Source organism: Anabrus simplex, chromosome 6 (genome assembly GCF_040414725.1).
Source record: "Anabrus simplex isolate iqAnaSimp1 chromosome 6, ASM4041472v1, whole genome shotgun sequence".
NCBI lineage: Eukaryota > Metazoa > Arthropoda > Insecta > Orthoptera > Tettigoniidae > Anabrus > Anabrus simplex.
Genome location: NC_090270.1, coordinates 312248649 through 312273921, shown reverse-complemented (window position 1 = coordinate 312273921; position 25273 = coordinate 312248649). Strand labels below are relative to the sequence as shown.

Below are 25273 nucleotides of genomic sequence, written 5' to 3'. Positions count from 1 at the left end.
CCCCCCAGGGTTGGTTTTTCCCTCGGACTCAGCGAGGGATCCCACCTCTGCCACCTCAAGGGCAGTGTCCTGGAGCTTCAGACTCTGGGTCGTGGGATACAACTGGGGAGGATGACCAGTACCTCGCCCACGCGGCCTCACCTGCTATGCTGAACAGGGGCCTTGCGGGGGATGGGATGATTGGAAGGGATAGACAAGGAAGAGGGAAGGAAGCGCCCGTGGCCTTAAGTTAGGTACCATCCCGGCATTTGCCTGGAGGAGAAGTGGAAAACCACGGAAAACCACTTCGAGGATGGCTGAGGAGGGAATCGAACCCCCCTCCACTCAGTTGACCTCCCGAGGCTGAGTGGACCCCGTTCCAGCACTCGAACAACTTTTCAAATTTCGTGGCAGAACCGGGAATCGAACCCGGGCCTCTGGGGGTGGCAGCTAATCACACTAACCACTACACCACAGAGGCGGACGTGATATATTTTTAAAATGTAATTTTGAAATGTTTTGATGTAGCCCATTCGTTTACGAGTGGGGCCGATTGTTTAGGACTGACACTGTAGTTTTCGGATGGTCTTGCTCTTGAAATATTCTTTTGTGCGAGTGCTTCTAAAGTATTCACCACGGGAATCTTCTTCTTATTGTTTGAATGTGACGTTACCAAGTATATAGAGAATGGCACGCGGTTTTAACCTCCTGAAAGTAATGGGTTCCATATACCTAAACTTTCCTTTATAAATTATCTATACAATGATGAAAACTGCATCGAAATTCATACGGTGTTTCTAGAGGTTAGCCTGTACTTCGTTTTATATTATTTACGTTATGTATTTAACCATTCAAGGTGCTAGTCTCTGTGAATCAGCTAAGCGCCTCCAAAATCCTCTATTTGCAACTAGCTGTGTCCATTCGTTTAGTTTCACACCTCTTTATTCTAATATCATTGAAAACTGAGTCTAACGGTCGCAGACTTGACGTCTCTCTCACTTTCTTAGCGTCCACGGTAACCTTTCCTCTTACCGGGCGAGTTGGCCGTGCGCGTAGAGGCGCGCGGCTGTGAGCTTGTATCCGGGAGAGAGTGGGTTCGAATCCCACTGTCGGCAGCCCTGAAGATGGTTTTCCGTGGTTTCCCATTTTCACACCAGGCAAATGCTGGGGCTGTACCTTAATTAAGGCCACGGCCGCTTCCTTCCAACTCCTAGGCCTTTCTATCCCATCGTCGCCATAAGACCTATCTGTGTCGGTGCGACGTAAAGCCCCTAGCAAAAAAAAAAAAAAAAAAACTTTCCTCTTTCACCGCCCCATTGACCTAATCTCCGAAGCCGGTTGCGCACATATAGCTCCATCTGTGGAGTTCATTTCTAAGTCTTTATCTGCCCTTGCTGAGTACACTCCTTCCGTTGTTCCTATTTCATTACAGCTCTACTGGCAATATTTATAACTATTGTGATGCCTGTTGCTTCCCGTTTATACTACTACTACTTCTAATTATTATTATTATTATTATTATTATTATTATTATTATTATAATCGAGCAAGTGACTGGGCTGTTAGGGTCACGTAGATATCAGCTTTAATTCGGAAGCTAGTCAGTTCAAACCCCACTGCCGGTAGCCCTGAAGATGGTTGTTTGCATTTTCCCCGTTTTCACACCAGGCAAATCCTGGGGCTGCACCGTAATTAAGGCCACGGTCGCTTCCTTCCCAATCCTGGCCGTTCCCTTTGCCATCGTTCCCGTAAGATCAATCTGTGTCGGTGCAACGTAAAGAAAATAGTACAAAAATAATATTTCAACGTTTATCTCATTAACGCGCTAAGCAAAACAAACAGGCTGAGTAGCTCAGAAGTTAGAAGACTCTCTCGGTCTTTCATCGACCTCTCAGAAGTGGGAATAAACCAACACGCCTCGACATTTTTTCGGCTGGGTGGCCCTCACCTGTATTCGCGACTCAGTCGGCCCAATAAACAATAAATAGGCAGACGCCTCGTTGGCAGTCGCCTCCCCTACAACATGTTCTCCTGCATTATCTCAGGCGTGGACACCGCTCTTATTGAAAAGGACATTCTCAACGAACTCCGTATCACCGGCGCCCCAGTCCACGATGTCATCAGGCTCCTACAACATTCCACCTACTCACCGTCCACGCACGTTCTGGCATCAGTTCACAGCCAATAAGATGAGGTAAACAACGGCGTAATCATCCAGAACAAACGCCACAAAGTGGAGCCCAATCTGGAGTACATAGTGCAGCAGCTCTTCCATGACCCTAGCATCGCTCCCTATGTCAATGAACACCAGCCCCCGCCACCTCCCAAAGCCATCCTCCCCACAACCACCACTACTACCACCATCACCACTTCGGCCTTTACTCCTTCTTATACGACCACCATTAGTACCACGTCCAGCCACCCTTCTCCTCTAATATCATCCTACATCACTTCCTTCAGTTCCACACCACCCAGTACCCAGCAACCCCCTACCACCCTTACCGATGCAACCAGCGCAACACAACCAGCCACACGAGGAAACGCAGCCACCACCGCAACTCCGACACCTCAGCAACTACCACCACCAAGCTGTGTTCTTCGAGGCGTAGATCCAGCCATCACAGAAGCAGAAATACTCCGAGAACTTCAAACAGCAGGAATACCAGCCTGCCGCGCATATCGCATACACAACGTCAAAGGACCAACATTCATGGTGCGGCTACAACTTCCCTCAGAAGAAGTAGTATGTCAGCTGATATCCACCGGAGTCCTAATTCGCAACCAGCACCATCGAGTGGAACACTCTCGCTCCCCACCCCATTCCATGCGCCCCCCTCCTACTAACTCGCAACGCCGCCCCCGGCCACCCACCCCACCCCCGCAAACCGTCTACCTACCTGCTCCCCAAACACCCCTCCTCCCACCCCATCAGCCGATAGTAGACCTATTCCGTCTTCTAACAACCTCCATCGCTCACATCACAGCTTCCCTTCATTTCATCTTTTCCCAACCCTACATTAACAGTCCCTACTATACCTTCCCACCGAACCTGTAAATTGTAACAGCGCCATAAATTTTTGTATTATATCTCTGCTCAATAAAGACTAATCTCTTTTGTAAAAAAAAAAAAAAAAAAAAAAAAAAAAAAAAAAAAAAAAAAAAAAAAAAAAAAAAAAAAAAAACAACTTAACCAAGAGGCCCCTATTTGCCCCACTCCTTCATTACACATCTCCTTTCCCCTCTCCTTCGTCTATCAAATCTCCTCAACCCCACCCAAGCTCACGGCCAGAGGGAGGGCGTAACCCTTCAGGTGAAAACGTTCTCGCACGCACGCACGCACGCACGAAGACTCTCTTTAATTATGGTTTATCTTTTGTTTTGCTGCGTAACTTTCTTTCTGTCTTTCTTTCTTTCTTTCTTTCTTAATACGTTCACCCTCCAGGGTTGGCTTTTCCCTCGGACTCAGCGAGGGATCCCACCTCTACCGCCTCAAGGGCAGTGTCCTAGAGCTTCAGACTTTGGTCGGGGGTTACAACTGGGGAGGATGGCCAGTACCTCGCCCAGGCGGCCTCACCTGCTATGATGAACAGCGGCCTTGCGGGGGATGGGAAGATTGGAAGGGATAGACCGGGAATAAGGAAGGAAACGGCCGTGGTCTTAAGTTAGCTACCATCTCGGCATTTGCCTGGAGGAGAAGTGGGAAACCACACGGAAAACCACTTCCAGGATCGCTGGGGTGGGAATCGAACCCACCTCTACTCATTTGACCTCCCGAGGCTGAGTGAACACCGTTACAGCCCTCGTACCACTTTTCAAATTTCGTGGCAGAGCAGGGAATCGAACCCGGGCCTCCGGGGTTGGTAGCTAATTACACTAATCACTACACCGCAGAGGCGGAATTGCTACGTAACTAATTGTTTAAAATATTTTTGTTTGTGTTTTATAAACATTTGCTTTTATTATTATTATTTTTTTTTTGGAATTTATCTTCCCCCTTTTCAGACAGTATTATTCTGACGGTTTTTACGTTTAATTTGTTTATTCTCATTTGTATTTCATTTCTTATTTTTTGTAGCATTGTTAAATTTATTTTGAAGAACTCTCTTATATTTTGTATATTTTGCACGAGAGACCCGAAGGACCATGGCCTTCCAAACGACCGTTGCTCAGCCCGACGGCCTGCAGATTATGAGGTTTCGCGTGGTCTGCACGACGAATCCTCTCGGCCGTTATTCTTGGCTTTCTACACCGGGGCCACTATCTCACCGCCAGATAACTCCTCAATTGTAATCACATAGGCTGAGTGGACTTCGAACCAGCCCTCAGATCCAGGTAAAAATCCCTGACCTGGCCGGAAATCGAACTCGGAGCCTTCGGGTAAGAGGCAGGCACGCTACACGTACACCACGGGGCCGACACTCTATGGCGAATGTACTTATTTAAATTAAACATTTCATTACAAATAATTTTGACACGGCGTCACTCTTAGGCCACAAACCGGTGTTTAGAATTGTAAGTTGATCTCCTCACAAGAAACTCTGTGCAGGTAATACGATGAGAATATACTGTATATGCTTCTTCAGCCATCTGTCAGCGACAAGCGGTGCTTAACTGTAGTCGTAATACTGAAAGATGTGTTCGGACAGTTCTTCGAGTGAGATACGTTTTCTGGCTGACTGGGTGGTGACAAGGAAGTAGGGTGTATGGTTGCCATGGAAACGAGGGCGGACGCACTGCGGTTGCCATGGAGATTAGCTTGCTGGCCGGCTCGTGTTGCTTGAAGTTGCCAAACCTCTCACTTCTGAGTTACGCACAACAAAATACAGCGATATGAACGAACAAGTGATTCGGAAGCGAAGGGAAGTAGAAAGAAATGTAGGAATGTGGCAACACCATGCAGTGGCCTATCTGTCAAAACGCTTCTTTTAACATTATGGGTACAAGTTGTTAGCATAATGACACAGGTAGATGGCTGAAACAGCAGTTCTTCCGAGTTCGCTATCTAAAGCAAAAAATCGCAGTGTATTCTTTTAACTACCTAAAAAACCCACGCACGTCTCACAGATTTGCATATGCACTCAATAACATTAAGAGGCACTCAGTCACAATTCAAAGACACAGTTAAAACTTAAGGATGATAATGGATAAAAACCTTAGCTGGAACGATAATGTAATAGGTATATGTCAGCGAGTGTTTTATTCCTTACATTCTTTTAAGGAACTCAGAGATTTACCCCTGCAAAATGTAAGAAAACTGCTTATCCAAAGTATGGTAATGCCAATATTAAATTTTCCATCAAGCTCCAAAAGCTCGATAGACTTTCATGGCTACGCTTAAGAGAGCGACGACATTTACACACTGTTACATCGTATACTGAGTTGGCTGAACGGTCAGCGTACTGGCCGTCGGTTCAGAGGGTCCCGGGTTCGATTCCCGGCCGGGTCGGGGATTTTAACCTTAATTGGTTAATTCTAATGGCACGTAGGCTGGGTGTATGTGTTGTCTTCATCATAATTTCATCCTCATCACGACGCGCAGGTCGCCTACGGAAGTCAAATTGAAAGACCTGCACCTGGCGAGCCGAAACCGTCTTCATCGTATACTGAACCTTAACACTCCTAAATACATTGCCACACAATTCCATTGTTTAGCATCACCTTCTAGTATTCCTACCAGATCATCATCCAACTCAGTACTAAGCATTCCCATTCACTGTTCAACTGGCTACAGTAGATCATTTGTAGTTGCCGCCAGCCGAATTTGGAATTCGCTACCTGCTGAAATTAGGAGCGTGTCAAACCAAATCCGCTTTAAGAAACTCAGTCAAACCTAGTTAATAAATAATAATAATTATTCATAACATAGTAGGTTTAGATCATAGCTAAGTTATTAGGTTAATTAAAACATTTAATTGATACCTTAATATATTAAATTGTAGATAATTTATTTAGTGTATATTTAACTCTTCATGTAGGTGTATGTATCGTCGGACAGAATAGCAGGCTTCATAGCCTGAGTCCCGCCATATAAAACAATAAATAAATAAATAAATAAATAAATAAATAAATAAATAAATAAATAAATAAATAAATAAATAAATAGGGCCCGTCTCTGTGGTGTAGTGGTTAGTGTGATTAGCTGCCACCCCCGGAGGCCCGGGTTCGATTCCCGGCTCTGCCACAAAATTTGAAAAGTGGTACGAGGGCTGCAACGGGCTCCATTCAGCCTCGGGTGGGCAACTGAGTAGAGGGGGGTTCGATTCCCTCCTCAGCCATCCTGGAAGTGGTTTTCCGTGGTTTCCCACTTCTCCTCCAGGCAAATGCCGGGATGGTACCCAACTTAAGGCCACGGCCGATTCCTTTCCTCTTCCTTGTCTATCCCTTCCAAACTTCCCATCCCCCACCAAGGCCACTGTTCAGCATAGCAGGTGAGGCCGCCTGGGCGAGGCACTGGTCATCCTCCCCAGTTGTATCCCCGACCCAGAGTCTGAAGCTCCAGGACACTGCCCTTGAGGCGGTAGAGGTGGGATCCCTCGCTGAGTGCGAGAGGAAAACTAACCCTGGAGGGTAAGCAGGTTAGGAACGAAATAAATAAATAAATAAATAAATAAATAAATAAATAAATAAATAAATAAATAGAGCCTTCCATTTTCATCTCGGATATTCTGGATTCTTTGTTATTTTCATGCAGGCCTAAGTACGAAAGGATCTCTTGTGCAATTCTGCCCTGGACAGCGTGTAGCCTATTCACATATAAAGGCACATTATTTCACCGTGTCAGCCATAGCCATTGATAGACTTCTGTCATTAGTCTGAAATAATAACCGTCACACGGCTCAATAGTCGTGTTGTAATTTAAGCAGGTATTTTCTTCAAAATGGCTAGTGATCCATGAAGATTTGTTGAAGACTCCTGTTCTAGGCGAGCGTAGGTATAAATACATTCTCACAACTCCTGTGTGCACCCTAACTTTAGCCCTTTACACAGTAGATATTAATAGAGTTACAACTCTACAAGCATCTTTAGCATCCGCAATCACATTATGAAGCTGGTAACTACAATTTTGAGGTTTCCATAATAACAGAATAGCAACTGATAATCACTTGTCTGTGTGGGGAATTGAAATTTACTTTTTCACATACCGGTATGTTAAAACCGCCGGCCCCGCGGTGTAGGGGTAGCGTGCTTGCCTCTTACTCGGACGCCCCGGGTTCAATTCCCGGCCAAGTCAGGGATTTTTACCTGAATCTGAGGGGCGGTTCGAGGTCCACTCTGCCTATGTGATTACTATATGAGTAGCTATCTGGTTGTAAGATGGCGGCCCCGGACTAGAAAGCCAAGAATAACTGTCGAGAGAATTCGTCGTGCTGACCACACGACACCTCATAATCTGCAGGCCTTTAGGCTGAGCAGCGCTCGCTTGGTTGGCTATGGCCCTTCGGGGCTGTTGCGCCATGGGGTTTGGTTTTGGTAATGTTAAAACTGTTAAAGTATGTTCGTTTGTTTAACCCTCATTCCCGTTTCCTCTCAGGGGTCGCGCATGAGAGAGATGAAGTTACACGGCGTGTTTTTACGGCTGGATGTCCTTCCTGACGCCAACCTCAGTCGAGGAGCTCATGAAGATGATGTGAATGAAATTGGGTGAGGAGGTCCGGCTCCGTGGCTGAATGGTTAGCGTGCTGGCCTTTGGTCACAACGGTCCCGGGTTCGATTCCAGGCAGGGTCGGGAATTTTAACCATCATTGGTTAATTTCGCTTGCACAGGGGCTGGGTGTATGTGTCGTCATCATCATTTCATCCTCATCAAGACGCGCAGGTCGGCTACGGTCGTCAAATCAGAAGACCGGCACCTGGCGAGCCGAACTTGTCCTCGGACACTCCCGGCACTAAAAGCCATGCGCCATTTCATTTCATCGCACCCGCGACCTCACAGTGTGGGAAAATCAGTGGAAAAAGAATAAGAATTATAAGAGGAAGACTTTCAATTGTTGCTGATGGCGTTTAAAACATCGATAGGTTTGCTCACATGCACTGGATATTTTGTCTGCAATTGCCTTGTAAGTTTCAAACTCTCGTTGGCTAAAGTATCCAAGCAAAGAGCACATTGTGGCCGTTGCTGGTTATTCACAACAAAGTTACTGAAACCTAGTTTTAGATAATCATGTTGATATTTGCACACTTTTTTGTTGTTGTTGAACAATTAACCTTACTCACGATAACTGAAGCACATGTGGAAAGTGAACATAGAACTACATTCGCAACCTGTCCTTCCCTAGGAGAAATGAAATGAAATGGCGTATGGCTTTTAGTGCCGGGGGTGTCCAAGGACATGTTCGGCTTGCCAGATGCAGATCTTTTGATTTGACTCCCGTAGGCGACCTGCGCATCGTGATGAGGATGAAATGATGATGAAGACAGCACATACATCCAGCCCCCGTACCAGCGAAATTAACCAAATATGGTTAAAATTCCCGACCCTGCCGGGAATCGAACCCGGGACCCCTGTGACCAAAGGTCAGCACGCTAACCATTTAGCCATGGAGCCGGAATTCCTAGGAGAACATGCACTCGACGAAATACTTTCACGGGCCGCCTTTTACCAGCGTGAACCAGCCACTTGTTCATGATTATGATGATAAGCAGTGGCGTCGCGTGTTCACACAGAGCTGACAGTGGATAAAACAATCCTATACAGGGTGAAGCGTAATTCGCGCACTCGGGCGTCGCAGCGCGACTCCTCACATGCCAGCAATAAAAAAATGTCTCTTACAAATTTTCGTCTTGCGAGTATAACCGGTAGAAAACGGACTTTGAAGAGTAGCAATCTGGCAACACTGTAACCATATGTAGGGTAACTACAGCTGTCAGCACGTTCTCGTCGTGCTGTACAGTTGGTGCACTGGGTAGAGCTTTTGGTTGGCATGCAGGAGGTCGATGGTTCGATCCTGGGTTGTGGCGCATTTTTTATTTGCTAATTTCCATCTGACATTACATACTGTATTACAGTAAGACACCGTTTCTGAGGTCACATGTATCCTACATTTACAACATTTTGTAACGCTGAAACAACAAATACCGTACCTGGTTAGACTAATAAGAAATAGATAGCTGAAAAAAACAGGTTTCACATCTAGTAGATAAAGTGGTGGGAATAAATTCACGCCCACGACGTGGAAAGGGCGCCTTTCAAGCTGACCAATGAAAACGATTGTTCGTCCATTTCTAGGATCGTGGTATGTAAGTGCAAATGGTTTCTAGAGGGCCCACTGCAATCGCTGTTGACGATTAAGATGCCAGATACCATACCACCTGGACTACATTTCATCATCATCATCATCTGTTTACCCTCCAGGTTCGGTTTTTCCCTCGGACTCAGCGAGGGATTCCACCTCTACCGCCTCAAGGGCAGTGTCCTGGAGCTTCAGACTCTTGGTCGGGGGATACAACTGGGGAGAATGACCAGTACCACGCCCCGGCGGCCTCACCTGCTATGCTGAACAGGGGCCTTGTGGAGGGATGGGGAAATCGGATGGGATAGGCAAGGAAGAGGGAAGGAAGCGGCCGTGGCCTTAAGTTAGGTACCATCCCGGCATTCGCCTGGAGGAGAAGTGTGAAACCACGGAAAACCACTTCGAGGATGGCTGAGGTGGGAATCGAACCCACCTCTACTCAGTTGACCTCCCGAGGCTGAGTGGACCCCGTTCCAGCCCTCATACCACTTTTCAAATTTCGTGGCAGAGCCGGCAATCGAACCCGGACCTCCGGGGGTGGCAGCTAATCACGCTAACCACTACACCACAGAGGCGGTTGGACTACATTTACGAAATAAAAAAACATACTGAACCATACTGTTCATTGGGACAATTGTATTAATTTGAGTATTGGATATTGGAATCACACGAGGCCACCCACGAAGCCAGTGTCTTACAGTAAATGTCATAAAGGAGTCCAGAAGAAGCGTTCGTGTGTGAAGTGAGCGCGAGCGTCATTATGAGAAATCTCCAGAAAGCCATTAAAAGGAGTTATGTCCCAAGCCAAGCCTCTTGATGAAGATTGGGGACGCTTCCCAGATCTCGGCAAAACTTATATTAGGAGGGAAGAAAGAATTAAATTAATATCTTTGGTTACGGAGGAGTTGCATTGGATTTGAGACAAGAATTGCAACCTGTATAATTTCTGCTTGATTTTGATATGCATTAGGGCTGCATTCATTAATGCATTCGTTAATTAGAGCTCATGATATACTTAGTGCGGGAAAAATTTCGCGGGCGCGCGCGGATTGCACGCGACCAAGCGGCTTGATGACGCTATACGGGATTATAAAATAAGGTCTCCTGGCATATCAGGCTCATTCTTGGACAAGAAGACCGCTTGAACGAGTCGTCATACTGCGTGTTGGTACTGAGAACAACGCTTTGTCTTCGAGCTGCACAGACGACGAGTACAGCTAGATCTGCGAGGAAGTAAGTAATCAACTTGAATATTCAGCTGAATTTAAGATTTTACCTGTGAGAATATGCTATGGGGAGATGAGGTACTGCTTATAGGAGACTAATGAACTAGTAGCTTCATATTTCTGTGAGGTCAAGTTATGACTGACGAACTGCTAGAATTAAGATTGGCTCAGGAGAGGAATTCAGAAACGACATGTTGTCCGAGTGAAGGAACGACATAACAGGGACCTAATATAGGGAAGAAACTGTGTACCAGGTTTAAAACTCTGAACGAGACTTGGTTAATGTGACGTGTGAGACGCGATAGTAGTGGAAACAGGCATCGAGTTTGGACAGTCTGTAATATATGAATTTATTTTCAGTTACCCCAGCATCAAGTCAGAACGAGTGTTTGACATCATCATTGCAAGGAAGCCACAACCAGGAGCTGAAGCCAACACGATAACGGGCATCGATCCAGGAACGTTGGGAGCACCTGATCAGCGCGACATCGAAGGGGACACCTTCCAACTACAGAGGGAGCTGTACGAAGGCGCCACACAAGAAAGAATGCCTCCAAGTGGTCAACAGTATCTGATGCCAGCGCCGCAGTCTATCATGATGTGGTAGATTCAGTGGTCCACAGGGAAGGCCGCTCCGTTATGTCAGCGATAACATAAGGTCAGAGCTTTCCAATTCTGTTTCAAGCATGCCATTTAAATTTAGATAGGAATATGGGGGCCGTCAGTCAACACATTAGTTATGGTAGGAATTTTCCTTGTAATTAGAGCTAGGCCTCAAGCTCGAACCCCGTACATTAAGGTAGATGATATTTGTAGATTCCTTGTTAGCGTGTGTCTTTCATTTCAATTGTATTTTTTTTAACGTACGTGTGATTTTCAAGGGTCTGATCGAACTCCTTTGGTCATAGGAGGTTAGTCTAACAGGTAGGTACTTTTTTTAGATCGCTTAGGCATTTGTTTCTGCAGACGTAGATTCGTTTAGTTGAGACCAGAATGAACCCGTAAATCCACCCAGCTTCACTGATAGAGCGAGCGAGTCCGAATATTTAAGAGATATGAGCCCATGATAGGCAGAATTAAGATTTGCGATTGATATGAGAGAGCCCAGCACAATTGAGAGTTTATTGGATATATTTGGAGATGCCTAGTATGGCCATGTGACTATCGCTTAATGATTAGTGTTTTTGTAGCACCAAGATTTAGCCCATGAGAGGCGTAAGTAAGATTTGCGATACTGCTGGTGATTTTGAGACGAGGGCAGATAGCCCAGGTGTATTTAAAAGAGGGCTTTAGCAGCAGATTACGTGAGGTGTTTCTTTTGAAAGGCGAGACTTTAGCCTGCCGCCCCAGATGAGCTCATAAATTAGGGGGACTGCCGCGAGTGAAGTGGTGAGGGTGGAGGTCGTTGAGCTTGACGTCACAGGCTTGAGAATTGGTTATTGTCGTCTGCAGTTTGTCAAGTGTGCCAGGGGGAAGAAACGACCTTCATGTTTTGAAAGCAGGGAGAGATCTTTTTATGTCCTATTTGTTCTACGTTAATTTTTAACACTGGCCCGTTTGATATTGACACCCGTGTATATGTTGGGTGTGTCCTTTTTATATTGTTTGCATATGTATCTTATACGCCTTACTCGTCATGGGACTTGGGTTCGTGACCGAGTCAGGTCATTGTACATTTTGTCGTGATATTTGTTAGCACCGGGGTTCGACGGCGCGAGGCATTGTAAATTTTATGGGAATCACTGTTTATGAGTATTTAAGCAGATATCCATCTTTCTAAACTTCGTTACTTACACTATTGGAACATGCTTGTTGCAGCACAGCTGTTTTCGTGAAGGCGGTGAACTGGTTGTCATCGGCTCAGCGTTATTTTACCCTGTCATAATGAAAAGCTCTATCCTTTGTAAATAATTCAATTTTATATAATAAATCCCTGTTTGTTAAACTTCGAATGCAGCGATGTTTTCTGTTAGATAATTTATTTTATTCTAATTTAGCCGCTTCTTACCTGATTAGTCACATATCCTCTTGTTTATCTTTTGTTGCCCCGTTATACCCATGTTATCCCTGAGAAGATTGCTTATCCGGCTGAGTGAAGAGGATTATGTTCAGGTAAGACTATGTGCACTAGCTCACGTTTGTGAGTTCTTTCACTACCGTACTCTGGGTTCGAGACCGGCTTTCGCCTGGCCGGAACTTCAGAGTCCAGTAGGGCACAATACGCCTTAACCCAGGTTCGACCACTCGACCTCCTGCATGCTAACCCAAAACTGTATCCACTGCACCAACTGTACAGTACGGCCAACATCTTCTGACAGAGGTAGTTACCCTACATGTGGTTACAGTGTTGCCAGATTGCTATTCTTCAACGTCGTTTTTCTGCCGAATATACTCGCAAGACGAAATTTTGTAAGAGACATTTTTTTATTGCTGGGATGTGAGGAGTCGCGGCGCTGCGACGCCCGAGTGCGCGAATTACGCTTCACCCTGTATATAGGCCTAAGTTGCTCCGCACCGCCTCAGTAGGTCATTACGTTAACAGGAGCTTAGCGTCGTCTCTTTGCTTCAACGTGCGACTCCCAACAGCGCAGTGCGGTTAGTCAATTAACCACTCCGGGGTAACAGCTCTGTACATTAACCACTGCCACGGACTACACGATACGTCCTGCCATATTTGGGATTTGAAAAGAACTTTTAGAGAAGGCACTGAAAGCCGGTCTGCTCGGTATAAAGCAGCTATGCAATACCCCAAAGTTTGTAGCTCAAAACGGGGTAGTGATCGGCTGGCGTGGCGCGTGATTCAAATGGAAACGAAAAGTGAATCGGCACTTACAACTTCGTAAATACGTTCTTAACGTACAGAAAGTCCGACTCGTTGGCTGAACGGTCAGTGTACTGGCCTTCGGTTCGGAGGGTCCCGGGTTCGATTCCCGGCCGGGCAGGGGATTTTAACCTTAATTGGTTAATTCCAATGGCACCGGGGCTGGGTATAAGTGCTGTCTTCATCATCATTTCATCCTCATCACGACGCGCAGGTCGCCTACGGGAGTCAAATAGAAAGACCTGCATCTGGCGAGCCGAACCCGTCCTGGGATATCCCGGTACTCAAAGCCACTGGGCATTTCATTTTCAACGTACAGAAATACTGTTCTCACCAAACAATATCTTGTAAATTTCAAGAGTTTTGCGATTACCAAGGTGTTAACGTGCTCGTGTGATCCTTAAGACGAGATGCCCCTGACGATGAGTTACAGTTACCATAAAAAATGTTAAATGCCCATACTCTGAACGCCGCACAGTGTAAAACACTCATTATCTATGCTATGACTGACACCTGGCCAGGGAGAGGGCGACACCCTGTAGGTGGCCCGCCCCACCCCCTCAGGGTGGGGGAATGAAAGCGTCCGAGCAGCTGACTGACAATGAGAATGGGTTTCAGACTGAGAAAGTAGAATCTATTATCGTAGCGTAGCGAGGTAGTGGCGCCAACATTGTCAAGTGGCTGACTGACATGAAGCTACAATGGGTTGAAGCTGGCACCACGGGTGGTCGGTTCAGATATAAAAGGGTGCTGGAGTAAATGAAATGAAATGGCGTATGGCTTCTAGTGCCGGGAGTGTCCAAGGACATGTTCTGCTCGCCAGGTGTTGGTGTTTTTGATTTGAAACCTGTAGGCGACTTGCGCGTCGTGATGAGGATGAAATGATGATGAAGACGACACATACACCAAGCCCCCGCGCTAGCGAAATTAACGAATGGTGGTTGAAATTCCCGACCCTGCCTTGAATCGAACCCGGGACCCTTCTGACCAAAGGCCAGCACGCTAACCATTTAACCATGGAGCCGGACTAGATGCTGGAGTAATTGCTGTCGTCAAACACGTGAGACAGCACCTAATCTCCGAACTCGTGCTGACAGAGTCTAACTGCTAGCCTTTCTGGTCAGCACTTGTGAAATTCTAAGTAGTGTGTTTCCAACAGGAGTGGAAGAGCTTCTGCATGACTTATTGAACTGAGAATCTGAGGATAGCAGTAATTGTTCAAACACGAAATGAAGTTTGTATTACCATATGAAATTCCGAACTTGACGCGTCCCCCACTTTGCGGACGACTGGTAAGTGCATAGATAATTACTGGTTCGCTAACTCAAGTGGTTCTTGACTTTCGCACAACATTAGGTGTCACTGTAGGAGGTTCATGTTCGTGTGCTCATCACTCTTTCATATAATAAACCTGAATTACTGTCAATGGCGCGCAGCGGCCAAGTTTGTCCCTCTAGGTCAGATCCTCTCAACGCTCAAAATCTCACGCGTGCAAACAGCGGCGCAAGGTTCCTGTGCACAGTGCATCGGTCTCACTCGGCTCGGCTCGGATCAACACTTCGTCTCTGGGCTACTCGGTTAAATCGGCTCAACTCGGCTTAATTCGGCTTGGATTTGGAGCGCCATGGAGCAAGTGAGGAAGAGGGAGACAGGGGGAGCGAGCGAGACAAGCGTGGGGAAAGAGAGAGACGGCGCTATTGCTCCAAATCGAGGAGTAGGGGTCTGCACTCTGGTCAACCAAGAGAAGTCGTCTTTTGCACCGTGCACATTGCATGCACCCTGAGAGGCCCTGTTCAGGCCTACTTGTTTGTGTAAACAACTGAACTTTGCCAAGTCAAAATACAGCTGAAATAAATCGAGATTTTAGTGAAATAATAAAAAAGTAATGTAATTCAATATAAAATCTTGTAATTTATTATTTTTTTACTGCAGTCTAAATTAGGGTTCACATAAACTGTAATCAGTATTTGTCTAAGAATCAACAACCATTATTGATCTGGGTCTCCATCTACCGGTTCATTCCGAACTATTTGATATTTTCTGCCTTTACAGGATATTCTTTTTTAACTATTTTCTTTACGTTGCCCCCATATAGGACTTATCGCGACGATGAGATAGGAAGTAGCTAGGAGTGGAAAGATAGAAGCCGTGGTCTTAGTGAATTAGTGAAGGTACAGCCCCAGAATTCGCCTTGTATGAAAATCGGAAACCACAGAAAACCATCTTCAGGGTTACCGACAGTGTGGTTCGAACCCACTATCTCCCGAATCAAGTTCACAAATGCGCGATCCTAACCGCACGGCCAACTCGCTCTGTTTAACAGGTTGCTTAACAAATGGTGTGCGGTTTGCTCATTCATGTACTACAAGTACTGCAATGGATGGAAATCACCTTGGAAACTACAAGACTTACCTGGTGGCAGAAGTGACGGCAATCTTCTCATCTTCCGAATCCACAGTGACACTAGCGCTCCCAAGGGACATAGTGGCGAGAGTCTGATGTATTCGTGCCAGGCTGTGGTTCGCTTCTGTCTTGATGGGTGTGAGCGGTGGAGGCGGGCCGGTCTCCGGGGAGTGTGTGTAGGCTGACACTGTGGAGCATAAAACAGCACCGTCACGCAAAGGGGTAAATTACAGCTTGGTGCATGGCACTACAATAATTCATAATTCAAATCATAGCTGTTATTTAAATAAAAAAGTCAGGTTACTCAATCATAAAGAAACCGAGTTTCGCCATTGTGTGGCATTTGGGCTCGCCAGTTTGAATATCAAACCTCTCTAATACACTGGTGGAATAGTACATACTAGATACTAGGTACTGGATACTTGCAACGCTCGTGACGGCTGGTACCATAAGAGAACGGATAAGCAGACAGGCTTCATGCATTCTTCCAGTAAGCACACTGAGATAATGTTACCAAACGAATTCGTTTCTCCGTATTCTCATTCTTCTTACTTGGAGCATGGAGCATTTATTTATTTATTTATTCAATCTGTTTACTCTCCAAGGTAGGTTCCCCCCCCCCCCCAACTCAGTGAGGGATTCCACCCCTACCGCCTCAAGGGCTGTGTCCTGGAGCGCGACATATTTTGGTCTATAGCTCATTTCACGTTAAGAAAAGAGTATTGCTCTTATGGACCTACAAGGAGTGAACACACCCCTTCTGCGACATCCATAATTCCTCGTGATTAAGGAATGTTATACTGTAGTGTACTTTGTAATGTATTATGAAAGTCACATAACAAGGATGATACATTTTTGCCTTTAGTTATTAAAATAACTACATAACATTTTATTTTTCATAAATATATTCGTAGGGAGGAAGCGCAATGGCAGGAACAGCCAACGCTTCGTTGCCTTCCTTTTTTTTCCTTCTTCTGGTACAAGCATCATGTAGTCCCTTACTCTGTGAACCGCCGGCAGCTCACTTCTGTAGTGAAGTCATCTACAGTATTTATTTGTTGCGTGTGTGTTTTCTAGGCTTTAAATCACTGCGTACTTGTCTTGTACTGAGTGAGAGTTGGTTGTATATTGCATAGTATTTGTGTGTGTTCTATTACTTTCGTACTGTACAGAAGTTGTTTCTGAAGGTTTTGGTGTTGTGGTGTGCAGCGATCGTCATGGCATTACTTGTACTGACAAAAGTTGCCGTGTGTTTTATTTGTAGTTGGTTTTGTTATTTAGCTCTTCTTTATTAAGCGCATTTTAATTTTACCACTTTATTTCACGACATTATTTAATTCTTACTATTCTTTTTGTGAGCAATACAACAGCACGTTAGTACCCCGCATTGGATAGGGAAATTTATTAAATGCAATTAAATGCATCCCTCAGCCCTCGAGCCTATAAAAAATATCATTTTTCTATTTTCTCTCCCAATTTGCCTTACACTTCAGTGCTGAGGATTTTATTTTTCCGTAGTTTGCCTCTGATTCTGTAAAAAACAAAAATAGCCCCTGTAGACAACCCCCGTCCCCTTTAGTTCATAAAAATAATTTAAAGCTTAGTTTCTTCAGCTTTGTATCTTGAACTTAAATACTGAATTTCACAAATTTATTTGCCGCCATTTTCCCGTGATGGTCTTGAGCAGAGGCGTTCGATATGGCAACTCTGTTCTCATAAGAGCAATACTGTTTTCCTAACATGGGATGAACTTACAGGATACAACTGGGGGAAGGGGGGAAGACCAGTACCTCGCCCAGACTGCCTTACCAGTTATGCTGAACAGGGGTCATGTGGGGGATGAGGAGATTGGAAGGGATAGACAATGAAGAGGGAAGGAAGCTGCCAAGGCGTTATGTACCATCCCGGCATTTGCCTGGAGATGAAGTTGGAAACCACGGGAAATCACTTTGAGGATGGCTGACGTGGTAATCGAACCCCCTTCTGCCCAGCATGGATCATGCGGAACGAAAAATATACAGATTATAGAGTATAATAGAACAAGGCAGTTATTCACAGACAAAGTAAAATACTACTTCTACAACTTTTCCCGCACCTATGGGGTCACGGATGCGAGCTGCGTATAAAAATATGTGGATTGGATTTGGCCCTGTTTTACGACCGAATGCCCTTCCTGACGCCAAATCTATATGGAGGGATGCAATCACTATTACGTGTTTCTGTGGTGGTTGTTAGTGTGGTATGTTGTCTGAATATGCACACGCGAATATTGAGACAAACACAAAGTCCAAGTCCCTGAGTCAGAAGCGATTAAAATCCCAGACCCGGCCGGGAATCGAACCCGGGATCGTCTGGACCTAGGGGAAGTAAGCTGCCCAAGGAGTCGGACTAAAATAAAAATACTACATTGTGCAATATTTTAATAAGTGTATTTTATTACATTTACAAATCAAGCTGTCGAAAGATTTATATTTATTTCATGAAAATACAATTTATGTCATTTGTTTACATCTTCTTAGAGGGACATACATTTCAATATATTTGTTATATTGATGATTATGAAAGGAACTGATTTTGAAAGTCATAAACTAGGTTCTTTATTCGCAATACGTTAAATATTTTATTGCAAATTAGACATTTGTATCAATAAGTACTTTTTCTCCCACGAAGGGTTGAAACTTGAGGTCGATAGCCTGTGCTGTGCTGAACTATATTTCATGCTGAATTAAATCTCAAGTACCAACTGGTTTTGAGTGCGATGTATAACAAGAATAGCATGGATCACCACTGACACACCGTTGCTCACTTAGAATCCCCGCCCTACCAAAGTGTTGAACAGGCTGGCTCCAAAGAGGTTTCGCTCCGAGTTGACGATATGGGCTAGTGTATCGTTGTGATACCACTGCAAGACATTCTGTGATAAGAACTATACAGTTACAATGGGCTAGGCGAGATAATTAATTATGTCGCTCCACTTGCCACTTCTTTTCAACGCCAATTTCCCGCATGTATGAGGCGTTGACGCTCATGCCCAATTTAGGATTTAACCCAAGGTTTTAGGCTGGATATTCCCCCTCCCCCACGGAAAGATTCCTTTTACTAAATGTTGTACTGTGATGAAAGAGAACCGAGCATTAGTGGTTTATGCGGAACAGCTTGAAGAAAATAACGCTACCCGCTTTAAATTTCTCGGCTTACGCTGCCTAAATCGTTGAAGATATCCACAAACTATATGCATTAGAAATGAAAGCATATAATGTTTTGCAGAAAATCCTCCAGATCACATACCTATCTTTAACATGTCGCTCACAAGAACGATCTGAATGTTTTTGTCTAGGGAAAGAGCATTCGTGCGTCTCGACTTAGCACTGCCTTAACTATCATAACTCGAGAACCGCAGAGCAGATTTTAATGCGGTTTACACTGTTGCGTAGGCGTACTCTTGACGAAGGTTCTTATGTATTGGATGTTGAACTATACTGGGAGGAAACTGAGTAGCAACGGTTTGTGTAAAAGAAATCGGAGAACGTGGCGGCACATGTAAAATATATAGGCTTACACTGCCTAAACTGTACAACATATCGACAAATTGCATGAGTAAGAATTGTAGAGCAAAATATTTCGATGATAACTACAGTACAAATCCTGCGATAGATACGGGAATGGAATTCTATAGCTCGAGAATGGCAGGGGAGGTTTTTATACGGTTTTTTCTGTTTCTCCCGTGGAGGATTTCCGTTTATAAATTAGACTGTTGAACTGTGATCATAGGAAGCCAAGCAGTAACGATTTTTGAGAATCAAATCGAAGAAAACTGGCGCCAGGTGTGAAAAATTATATCGACGTACGCTAACCAAACCATTAAAGTTATCTACAAACTACAGTATACGCATACGAATTGTAGAGCATAAAATGCCGTACAAAATACTCCCAGGCACAACATACCTATCATTAAAAGTTCGACCACAATTGTACTTTTCATATTTTGTTAACCGCCTCTATGGTGTAATGATTAGTGTGATTAGTTGCCACCCCCAGCGGACCGGGTTCGATTCCCGGCTCTGCCACGAAATTTTAAAAGTAGCATGAGGGCTGGAACGAGATCCACTCAGCCTCAGAAGGTAAAATGAGTAGAGAGGGGGTCGCTCATTTCCCACCTCAGCCACCCTGAAAGTGGTTTTTCGTGGTTTTACACTTCTCCTCCAGGCAAATGCCTGGATGGTACCCTACTTAAGGTCACGGCTGCTTCCTCCCCTCTTCCTTGTCTATCCTTTCCTGTTAAGCATAGCAGGTGAGGCCGGCTGCGAGAGGTACTGGTCATTCTCGCCAGTTGTAATCCCCGACCGAATGTCTCACGCTCCAGGACACTGCCCTTGAGGTGGTAGAGGTGGGATCCCTCGATGAGTCCGAGAGAGAAACCGATCCTGGAGGGTAAACGGATTAAGAAGAAGAAGAATAAGAATAAAAAGCTCAGGCGACAGCGCACCGGCCTCTCACCACTGGGTTCCGTGGCTCAAATCCCGGTCACTCCATGTGAGATTTGTGCTGGACAAAGCGAAGGCGGGAGAGATTTTCCTCCGGGTACTCCTGCTCTCCCCGCAATCTTTCATTCCAGTAATACTCTCCACTACCATTTCATTTCATCTGTCAGTCATTAATCATTGCCCCAGGGGAGTGTGACAGGCTTCGGCAGCCGGCACAGTTCCTATCCTCGCCGCTAGATGAGGGCTTCATTCAAACCTTTCCTGACTCTGTCGAATGACTGGAAATAGGCTGCGGATTTTCATTTTCAATAAAATGTACTTTCAAGTTGTGTAACATAATCTTTAGTAACTATTACTTGGCGATAAATAGATAAGAGTATACGGTTGTTTTGCTTGGTAATTACTTAACGCACACTGACAGCGAGCATGACCAACCTACCAACATACACTAAACATATTATAACATTCGTAATAGCCATGGATGCCGCTGGAAGGCCTCATCTACTGTATTTCAGTTAGGCATGGCATTGCGGTTCTAGGAACGAGGATGGTTATGGCATTCCAAGCGCTAAACGACGTATGACAGGTGAGCAGTTCAACGCTTTATTTCTCCCAGTTGAGGTCACTAAGTCTTCACGGGCAATCGCCCTCCACTTTCGTCGATATTAACATCCCAACCACCCTTTCAATTTCGATCGATCTCTGCTTCTTGCCATGACGAGCGCTCCTAATATTTTACGAACATGTCGAGTTTTGATCGCTTCCATGTACTGCACTTTGGACTCTTAATACCAGGACGGCTGAACTCAAGTTGGCAGGCTCAATTCCAGCTCAGTCCGATAATATCAGAACGTTCTTAAGAACGCCAGTCTCGTGTCGATACGTAAAGGAACTCCTTCGGAGCAAAATTGTGGTACCTCGGTCTCTCTGTTAAACATAAAAGTACTTAGCGGGATGTGAAAGCAGTAACATCATTTAATAATAATAATAATAATAATAATAATAATAATAATAATAATAATAATAATAATAATAATAATAATAATAATTAGATGCCAAAATATGGAAACTACATAGGCCCTATCGACTAAACCAAAATATGTATCTCCAAGCACACAAAATTAAGACATTACAATACAGACCCAGAATGTCTTTATGGATCAGATACGGCAATTTTGAAGAGACTGGGGAGTTGGCCGTGCGGTTAGGGGCACGCAGCTGTGAGCTTTCATCCGGGAGATTGTGGGTTCGAACCCCACTGTCGGCAGCCCTGAAGATGGTTTTCCGTGCTATCCCATTTTCACACCAGTCAAATGCTGGGGGTGGACTTTAAGTAAGGCCACGGCCACTTCCCACTGCTAAGCCTGTCCTATCCCATCGTCGCCGTAAAACCTATCTGTGTCGGTGCGACGTGACACAAAATGTAAAAAAAAAAAAAAAAAAAAAAAAAAAATTAAAAAAATGAAGAGGAAAGCAGACTTTGAAAACATTGAGAAGAAAGAATGTAAAATCATAAGAAAAATTCTAGGCCTAAAACTCACCGACTCAGAGGCAGACAGGAAATCAAATATTCACAGTGAAATTAGAAAACGCAGGCTAAGAGTCGATGGACATATCAAAAGAATGTATCCAGACAGTCTTACCAAACAAATAGTCTAATTCTATGAAAAGAGGAGTAGAGCTGAAACAGGCGCAATGAAATAGATTGGGGAAATCAAAACCGATTTGAAAAAGGCAGGAATTACACCGGCAGATGTCCAAAACAGGGTAATCTTCAGATTCAAAATTCACAAATGGCAAGTTCATCATGAGGAAAGACCAAAGAAGAAGACTGGAACAACCAGGTCTGAAGACAATAAAAGAATGAAAGAAATATGGGCACAAACGAAGGCAAATGCACGTCGTTAAGTACTTTGCGTAGTATAATGGCCTTTTTCACAAGTAATAATAATAATAATAATAATAATAATAATAATAATAATAATAATAATAATAATAATAACAATAACAATCTACCGCTTTTCCCACACATGTAACTGAGTAGCACATATTGATTTGGGCATGTTTTATGGCCGGATACCCTTCCTGACGCCAACCGTATATGGAGGGATGTAATCACTACTGCGTGTTTCTGTAATGGTCGGTAGTGAAGTATGTTGTCTGAATATTAAGAGGAGAGTATTGGGACAAAGACGAATAGCCAGTCCCCGAGCCAGAAGAATTATTCAGACGCGATTAAAATTCCCGACCCGATCGGAATCGAACACGAGACCATCTGAACCTAAGGCCGCAACGCTGACCATTCAGCCAATGAGTCGGATAATAATAATAATAATAATAATAATAATAATAATAATAATAATAATAATAGTTTCACATCCCATCAACTACTTTTGCGGTTTTTGGAGACTTTGTTGTGCTGGAAGCTTTGTCACACAGTTTTTTACGTGGCAATAAATCTACTAATAACTTATAGGGTAATAATAATAATAAATGATGTTGTTCCTGTTGTTGTTGTTGTCGTAGCCTCATTTTAACGGTTCAAATACCGGTACCACTGGACTGGACTGGGATAGAGCCCGCCAACTTGGGCTCAGAGAGCCAGCGATTTGCCGTCTGAGCCACTCAGCCCAGCACTAAAAGGAAAATAATGTTTAGATGCTACATGAAGCCCATAACACAATTGATTACATTTATTTAATGTTGCACCAACACAGATATGTCTTATGATGAGGATGGGAGATGAAAAGGCTAGCAGAGTGAAGGAAGCGACCGTGGCCTTAATGCAGGTAGAGCTCCAGGATTTCCCTGGTGTAAAAATGGGAAAACACGGAAAACCATCTTCAGGGCTGCTGACAGTGGCGTTCGATCTCAGTATCTCTCGAATGCAAACAAACAGCTGCGCGCTCCTAACTCGCTTGCTGCCTTACAAGTACCTGTACACAACGAGTATAAATGTTACCCTCGAAAAATAGAAATAATTTACAGAGGCATATGGCCCACACTACTGCGCAGAAAAAAAAGAAAAAAGAAATACCCTTAAAGTTACAAGGCCGAAAATACGTAGTGAAATGGAGGCAGAAATCCAAGCGCTCCGATTTCATTTTAACAGCAAGATCCCAAAGAAGGCGTCTAGCCCTATGATACAGAGGCTAATACCGTACAACCGGGTGTAAGTATTACAAGGTCTAAAGCCGTAAAACCGAAAGAAAATTTATATGATTGGAAGTTCAGTCACCCTACAAAAATTTAGAGGAAGGTTAACGAGGGTAAACACTCTTGCTTCCTTACATTTAAACTATTTAGGCAGGGGAAATTAACATATAAAGTCGAAAAGTTACATTTGTCCTTGAAAGAGAAAGCCCTAGATTTAATTTGAGGACGTAGTCGACGACCTGGCAGTTACCTAGATATTAAGGGGGACGTAGAAATCTATCCTAGCTCCACACGCAGTGGTTCACTGAATAAATTAGACTGCCATACCTTGCCTCTTTATTTCCCGAAGGAGATTTCCTCTCTCCTAAAGCTGCCGCAAGATCTGTCAGACTCTCCTTAATGCTCGCGTCTTAGAGGTTATGGCAGAACCATCTAGACGTTTTAGTGGAAACGCATTTGATTGGGTTAAATGAAATTCATATCAGATATTCTGATACGTGAATTAGCTTGATATCACACCTCTAGAGGGGAGGATTAAATAAACTGCAGTTTAGGTAACTTCGGAGAATTAAAATATACAATAGAACATCAATAGTATGAATAACATCTAAATACAAACATTCTCTCTGACAAGCAATGACATCTGAACTATAGATTAGGTAACATTTTGATGTCAGAGACATCTAGTCCTTAAATGGAAAAGCTACTATGATTTCATCAAGTTCATAGTTTTTCCTAGAGATGGATGTATAGTCATAGAATACACAGTCTAAAGTTCACCGGGTGGCCTTATTCACGGCACAATAATAATAAGAAGAAGAAGAAGAAGAAGAAGAAGAAGAAGAAGAAGAAGAAGAAGAATCATAATAATAATTGTACCGGGCGGTACACCTCCACGCCGCTAATTCAAAAATTGCGCCAGTTGAAACTCCTCTACTGGAGGAAGCCTGAACTTTAAGAACCATGTTAATTCTAACGTTTCTCAGAAGATGTCGCTATTGTAAATTTTGAAGAGTTCTGAACTGTGTCTTTTTCGATTTATATTTGTTTTCTCTGTAGTGAGAAGTGTGAACATTCTCTTCTAGATGGCACTACTGAAGAACTACAATTGTGCACCCTGGTGCGAAGTGAAGGAACTGTTTTTTGAGAAATTTTGTGTTCATAAGTTTGTTCTTTGTTAAATTTCTTTCAGTCATTTTTTGGGTTGGCAGTATAACCCTTCTCCTTCCGCTTGTTTTGAATTTAGCCAATCCCGAATTTCTCTAATTAATTTTTGACCAATTACGTATGTCTTCTCCGATATGGATATGTTGCTTGATCCTAGCCAACAAAATTGAGGGGTGTGTGGGTTCTCATTCTTGAAAGGTCTCGAATGTTCCACGAGGGTATTTAAACTGCTGATTTTCTGGTCTCCGGGCCACTTCAGTAACATCTTTCCTTGTGTGATTATGTAGCAGGGGGCTGGAAGCGCCTCTTTCTTCGGGCAGCAGTTCATCCATAAGGTAATGACCTTTTAATAACTTCTTTGCTCGCTAGCTCAGCAGTTTAACCCTCGGGGCAGGTTCGAAACTTTTATCGTGTAACCTTCCTTTAAAATGTAAAAGACTCTTGGTATAAAATTCTGTCTCTTTAACTACGATTTGGGATAGAGAGTGCCTAACCCTCTCGAGCTCCCTCTCATATTGTTTTTGAGGTGACTGCGTTTTCATAACCGTTTTTCTTCGCTTCATAATGTAATAAATTTTCCTATCGTGTCACCTCCGTAGTATGGGATTAGCCCTTGCATAAGCGGCCTAAGAGCCAAATAGGTTTTTAAAAAGGTGTATTAGGAGTGCAAGTTACGCCTCCACTCAAGTTGGTATTTTGGGGTCATGTAATTGTCCTGTTTCTTTACTGAATAGGCCTAAGTAGGTTGGGTATTTTACCCCTATTCTTATGTGCCTGGAGGGCAGCTTGAAAGTGGAGTTTGGTGTG

The 25273-nt window shown here is 44.1% G+C and overlaps 1 protein-coding gene across 4 annotated transcripts in view; it reads right to left on the bottom strand.

Moving 5' to 3' along the window:
• LOC136875999 (forkhead box protein L2) overlaps positions 1 to 25273 on the bottom strand; it is a 407368-nt gene that overhangs the window by 44987 nt on the left and 337108 nt on the right. For all 4 annotated transcript variants that reach the window (XM_068228124.1, XM_068228125.1, XM_068228126.1 and 1 more), the window contains one exon: positions 15669 to 15846. In XM_068228124.1, coding sequence (XP_068084225.1) covers positions 15669 to 15846 — 178 coding nt within the window. The remainder of the gene's footprint in view (positions 1 to 15668; positions 15847 to 25273) is intronic.